Source organism: Embiotoca jacksoni, unplaced genomic scaffold, assembly GCF_022577435.1.
Source record: "Embiotoca jacksoni isolate LCO1_2020_lvr unplaced genomic scaffold, fEmbJac1.0.p SCAF_9, whole genome shotgun sequence".
NCBI lineage: Eukaryota > Metazoa > Chordata > Actinopteri > Embiotocidae > Embiotoca > Embiotoca jacksoni.
The window spans coordinates 13,182,284-13,188,616 of NW_027185447.1; the positions used below are offsets into that span (position 1 = coordinate 13,182,284).

General features: G+C 45.2%; 1 protein-coding gene across 1 annotated transcript; it reads right to left on the reverse strand.

The window, feature by feature from the left end:
• Nucleotides 1–3,691: 3,691 nt before the first annotated feature.
• Nucleotides 3,692–6,054, reverse strand: snai1b (snail family zinc finger 1b). The gene is made up of 3 exons (XM_069140919.1): nucleotides 5,902–6,054; nucleotides 5,009–5,587; nucleotides 3,692–4,717 (listed from the first exon to the last, which is right to left on the reverse strand). The coding sequence occupies exons 1-3, from the start codon at nucleotides 5,981–5,983 to the stop codon at nucleotides 4,536–4,538; spliced, it is 843 nt and encodes a 280-aa protein (XP_068997020.1). The 5' UTR covers nucleotides 5,984–6,054; the 3' UTR covers nucleotides 3,692–4,535.
• Between the last annotated feature and the right edge of the window lie 279 nt (nucleotides 6,055–6,333).

Genomic DNA, 6,333 nt, shown 5'->3' on the forward strand with positions numbered 1-6,333 from the left:
AGGAAAACACCAGCCACATAACACACACACTGATACACACACACCATTGAAGGGGGACAGCAGGAGTGCGGAGGTGGGCAGGAAATGGTGTGTACCCCCTCCTGGAGGCCATATCCTGTCCTTGGGTAAAACTGGTTTATTTGTACAGAGATCTGAGTTCTTTGTGTGCATGTGTCACATAGTTGCATGTGGATAAGAGTCCTGATGATGAAGAAGAATTTTTAAAGTGTTGCAAGTTCCTGTAATAACAGAAAGTATATTTTGGACTCAGCACCAAGCTAAAAAAAAAAAAAAAATGTGCATGTGTTTTGCACATTGATTTTCTGTTTGCATGAAACCATCCAGACAAACCCTCACTAGAAAAGCATCCATAGTGAGCATATATCTCTGCCCTCACAGCACATGTCATTGATCAAGTCTGCGTTGCAACATGTGGCATTCCTTGGTAAGTTCTACTCCCTACTGATTTGATTAATGGCCCGCAAACAGAAACACCTTTTCTTCTGCAGACACCCCACCCCCACCCCTCCAATGTCCAGTCTCTTCTCTCTTGTTGCCCTCCTCTTCCTATCATTATCTTCTTATCCCTAGTTCACCCTGTCCTGCAAACCTCATGCCATTAGTTTCCCCACATGCTCTATTTTATTCTCCTGAAAAGGAGTGGAGGCTGGAGAAATTTTGTCCGCCTTTTAAAAAATGTAAGTGACGAAACTTTCTATATGTGTTTTAAAGGTGAACCTACTAAGGGCAAAAAAGACAAACAAAGGTTTACCTGTTCAGGTCGCCATCCCGGGGCCAACACAGAAAGAGCGACAACCATTCACGCTCACTTTCACACCTACAGTTAATTTAGGAGTTATGGTGTTGAATAAAATAAAAGTGTTTCTGCAAAACATTCAGATTTCACATTGAATGTGACCTTTGACCTTTTACTGGCACTGACTAAATTAAGGAGCTTTATAACCACAAAACTAAAAACCATTTGAACCTGGGGACCAAGTTTTGGTTTTCTTGCCTTTGGTAGGTTCAACTTTTCAGGCACAGTTGAGAGGACCTTATATAAATAAAAAGTCACATATCAGACAGAGACCACTTTGTATTTACTCAGGACTGAAGAAAGAAAGTTTAATAGAATCAAGTACTCTTTTAAAAGCCTTATCAAGTCGCCCCCTCTGCACCTGATATAAAAAATGATGCGCTTCCCACAGGCAATTCTACATATGCATCTTTAAGATCAGTTCCCACAGTTCGAGTTTTGTCTTCAGATGATTTTAATGTTCCCTTATATGTTGCATTATCTCGCATGTAGTTCTGGATTAGTTTGTTCTCGGTTTATCTGGTCTATTTTGAGTTATGATTAATTAACTGATGGCTTAAACAAATTGTTACTGTGTGGAACTCCCTTCTTTAAACAAGCCGTGAATGAAGTAGGCATAGAACAAAGGTAGATGAGAGTCCACTGAGGAAGCTCCAGCAGAGGAGGTTGGTGCTGAGGCTTTGGGCAGTGACATTGTGTAAGAGCTGTGCAGTTTGTAAGAAGGTTTGAAACTTTAACCCAGTGACTTAACCCTCCTGGCGTGAATTTGATCCTCCAGTGAATCAGCTCGGCAAAACCCTGCCAGTTCTGATTTCAGCAACATCTCTCTCTGTTTCGACCACTTGCAAACCTAAGAGTCATCTACCCTTCACAGAGACCCACAAACACAGTAATACTTCCCCGTACACACAAACAGCTGTAGCTGCACCCAGATGCTTTAAATCAGCACTTTTTGGACTGGCTCTGTTTGTATAAAACTGACAGGCCACTTCCTGTGTCCTAAACATCATCACAAAGACATGCACTGAAAGCAGGGCAGGGAGAAAACTGCCATTTCAGCGCGCAAACATCTCTGTCCTCTGTGTTGGAAAAAGTTTGGCTCATTGTTGACATACGCTGCTGCTTCACATTGCTCAAATCCAGATGCAGAGCTCCACTTCTGACTCTGGATGATTGTTTATGGAAAGCCATATATTTTCCAAGATTGCACCATTCTAAGAAAATATAACTCATCAGGCTGCAAATTGTCAAACAACAGCTTTTGCATATACACAAAACCAAAGTGTTAATTTTTTCTGAGACAGTATCGAAGCTGGGGTATTTTCAAAAAGGAGTGATTTCATTTTTCATTTATTAGAGCAAAGTAATAACACTTAGACATTCTTTCCATGAGAATAACACATAAGAGATTCTAACGATTGGCATTCCCCTTTTCTTCGTAATTAGGTCAGCATAACATTATTTACTGTTACGGGAAAATCAAATTATTATTTTGATTCAGGAGAAAACTGCAAGGGACAGCAGACAGAGCAGCCTTCTCTGTGTTCGAAGGCCGTATTGTATGTCTGTCACTAATGGCTCAGGAATGTCAAATTAGTCAGGGGCTGCATGCATGACGCTGTGAACATTAAAATACTTTGAGGGGACCAATATGATATTACACAAACAGTGAAAAAGAAAGGTGACAGCTCCAGTGATCTCATTGCCTCAAAGGTATAGAGTGATAGACTGCCTCCTACTCACTGCAAGCCAGAACTATGCCCCCCTAGCAAGATGTAAGAGTTCAATTTCAAAACAGCCAAAACACAGAAGATATAACAGTCTGTTTAGTGGCATTGTTTTGTCTAAATTTGCGGAGGTGGAGTTAAGATATCCCAAGGAGAAAATGGAATATTATCTACCTCTATAGCTTCACCCAACATGTGATGTGTCTTCTTTCTCCTTAACTCTGCTGTTGCTTCTGTGTGCGTACCAAATGTGTCACCGTCGGCAGTTCAAGGGGAGTTCAGTCCCCCGTGGCCCCGCTTCTCTGTCTTGACTCACTGCCTGTGTAGGTGTGCAGCAGCGAAATGACTCTCTCACTACAGGCTGGCAGAACTATGGAAAAAAAAAAAAATCCCCCTTGATCAAAGTGAACTTCTTTATTCAGGAGGTGTGTGTTCGAATGTGTGTGCACATGTGTGTGTGTGTCGTCTTTTGGGTGCTGTTTACATTGGGCAAGCTAAGTCATGCAATCTGATCTCAGGCTTTTTGAGTGCCTCCTTAGCCCCCCTCCCCACTCCTCCTCCTCCACACAGACACACGCATCCACCTCTCATCACTAAGAGCTATTGGAGGAAACACTTTGTTACCTCACCAAGACACGCTGGCGTCAGTGTGTGTGGGTCAGGAGGCCAGTTGGGATTGGAAACACATTGCTGCCATATGTGCACATATTGTTCACCCTCAGCTGGACCTAGAAGCACCGACGTCCTCCCAAGTTCATGCAACGTAATAAGTGAGTTTAACCATGACTGAGCAGATAGCTGCACAGTCTGAGTGGATCTGTGTATCTGGGGTGTATTTGTTGGGCTTGAGCCTGGTTTCCTGCTTCCATCTGTGCCTGTATGCGCGCTGACAGCCTGGCAGGTGTGTGCAGGTGTTCCTCTTATCACTCAGCATCACACAAACCACCTCTCGCCTGCTCCCCCTAACATACACACCAACCCATACAACAACGCACCGCTCTATCTTCCCATTCAGAAACTGCCATGTCTGTCCTGATGATCTCATTTCTATGTAAATACAATGCCTGCTGAAATACTACTGAACATTGAGCACAGACACAAGCTGCTTCTTTTAAAACAAATATTTTATTTACAAGTGGAAGAAAAAAATACACAACCTTAAAAAGAAGGCAAAGAATTACAATTACAAAGCATGTTCTTTGACAAATTATTTCATAAAAACTGTAGGTCAAAACTGTAAAATGACAATATTGGTGAAGGCAATTTGGGTTTTTGGTCAAGCTCAACTGGTCATTTCATGTCCTGTAACACATCCAATGTCTGTCGAAAGAGTTCATGAAGGGGGGGTGAGGGGAGGCAGGGCGTGGGGTGTCACCTGTCGTCTCTCAACGCCCTGCCTCCACAGAGCACCATACACAGACAGCTGTCTCAACACACACACACACACACACACACACACACACACACACACACACACACACACACACACACACACACACACACACACACACACACACACACACACACACACACACACACACACACACACACACACACACACACACACACACACACAGCGCGCGCGTCATGTATGTATAGTATGGTGAGGAATGACATCCATGCATACACGCCAACGCACCCAAGCAGCTGCAGCATGGCAAGAGTCCCGGACCAGCCGGCACCAATGGAGTTTCCTGGGAATTAACTGCATGTCCAGCTGCCCTCAAATCACACACACAGACAGACATACATACATACACAGTTGACAGGATGCAACAAAAATGTGCTGCATATACCAATATGACATCAAATCTGATAAACCCACAGAATCCTGAAATTAAGGCACTTAAGTCCTTTCATAAAAGTAGAACTGCAAGTTGAGTTGGCATCAATCTCCCAGTGTCTTCTGGGTGTATTGGCTCCAATCACGTGGGAACATATCCAACAAGCAGCTTCGACTGAGTTATTAGATCAGTCCAGGGAATGTTGGTCTACGAGGCGGGACAGCATCCCGAGGCGTTGTGTTTGTGCAGAAGGGACATGCGGCTGAAGGTGCGCGAGCAGGAGCCACACTGGTACTTCTTCACTTCGGAGTGGGTCTGCAGGTGGGCACGCAGATTGGAGCGATCAGCAAAGGCCCGGTTACAGTGTTGACAAGCAAAGGGGCGCTCACCTGGTTGGAAGAAAACTTGTTAGAGCCAGCAAAGCACTTTCCGCATTAACGAGGCCAAAAGGTTTGTCCTCTAGTCATTGTTTTTCAAATGACTGACAGATAACAAACCAAAGAGCAGGAACACACTTATTTAATTTAATGAGATTAGATTGTGCCGTGCTAAGCAATAACATTTTCTCACACATCAGGAGACATCAATGAGCACAAGGTGCAACCAGTTGTTACATTAACAAGCCTACACAGCCTGGAAATTAATATTCTTGACATAACAATATGAAAAGCTGCTCTTACCCGTGTGTGTACGAATGTGTCCTCTGAGCAGCCACGGCCTGGAGAAGGCCTTGCCGCAGGTGGGGCACACGCAGGGCAGAGTGTGTGAGCGGATGTGCATCTTCAGGGCCCCCAGGCTGGTGTACTCCTTAGGGCAGTGTTTGCAGTGGAAGGCTGGGCGTGCCGGGACCTCTGTGGGCAGGGAGGGGGCCTGCTGCAGTGGGACGCAGGTGGACAGCTGATGGTGAGACATCTGATGTTGGGACAGGGCTGAGAGCCTGGTGTAGCGCTTAGTGCAGTGCAGACAGTGGTAGATGTGCTGGATGGCATCAGGGCTGGGGGGGTCTGAAGTACGTCCACTTTCCTCTTCTTCCTCGCCACTGCTGCTGGAGGGAGAGCTGCTGAGGTCCAGGGGGCCCAGTGGTGAAGCGGGCAGATGCCCTGGGGTGATCCCTGGAGTGATCCCTGGGGTGATCGGGGAGAGCAGTGCAGGCAGGGTGTCCAGGCAGCTGAATAATAACGTGGTGGGATGGCAGGTCAATGCACAGCTGTTGTTCTGTGTTGGTAGTTCAGCCCGTGGAAAGCTTTCAGGGACAAAAGCTGGTAAAAGAGAGGAAATTAAGTTCACTTAAATGAACAAATAATCTAATAAAGCACTAAACTTGTTTTCATTCCTGGTGTCATGTCACACCTTGCATTCATCACAGCACTGATCATGTAGCTTTCTCATCAACTAGTTTTACAGAACAGAAACACATCAGCATGTTTTGCACCCAGGATTCTATCTGACATAGTATCTGCCACGCAGATCTGTTTTGTGCCTGCAGGTAACAAGAGCTCTGGACTGTGATTTACTGTCAAACACAATCACAGATGCATCAAACGTAGCCAATGAAAAAAAATATGAAACTTACCTCGTTGGCTCTCCAAATGGCTCTCCCTGTAATACAGCTTCTTGTTGGAAAAATACTTCTTGACAAGAAATGACCGAGGCATGATGAGTTCAGGCTTCTCCGATGAATTAAAACAAAATAAAGTCCACGAAGGGGGAAAACGCTTGCGTTGATTCACAGGACCAGTACCAGCGGTGAATGTATCGAGTGGTCCCAAAGTTTCCTCTTCATATAGTAACCAGCGGGGTGGGTGGGCAGGTCTCCGCCCAAAGACACTCCCCGTGCGTCCGGGCGCCACAAGCTCCATTCACAGCAGGTGCCCAATGTGCCAAAAGCTGCGACAAAGCGCAGATCTAATTGTGCATTTCACGGCTCTAATGGGTCGCACTTAAACTACAGGCACCTCTTATTGTCTTTAAAATGTGAATGGCTGAGTATTCAATTCAATTTTAA

Coding starts and splice junctions, on each gene's coding strand:
- snai1b (XM_069140919.1), bottom strand. CDS start 5,983: ATGCCTCGGTCATTTCTTGTCAAGAAGTATTTTTCCAACAAGAAGCTG. Junction 5,588..5,901: donor CCATTTGGAGAGCCAACGAG/GTAAGTTTCATA, acceptor CTCTTTTACCAG/CTTTTGTCCCTGAAAGCTTT. Junction 4,718..5,008: donor ACACATTCGTACACACACGG/GTAAGAGCAGCT, acceptor TCTTCCAACCAG/GTGAGCGCCCCTTTGCTTGT.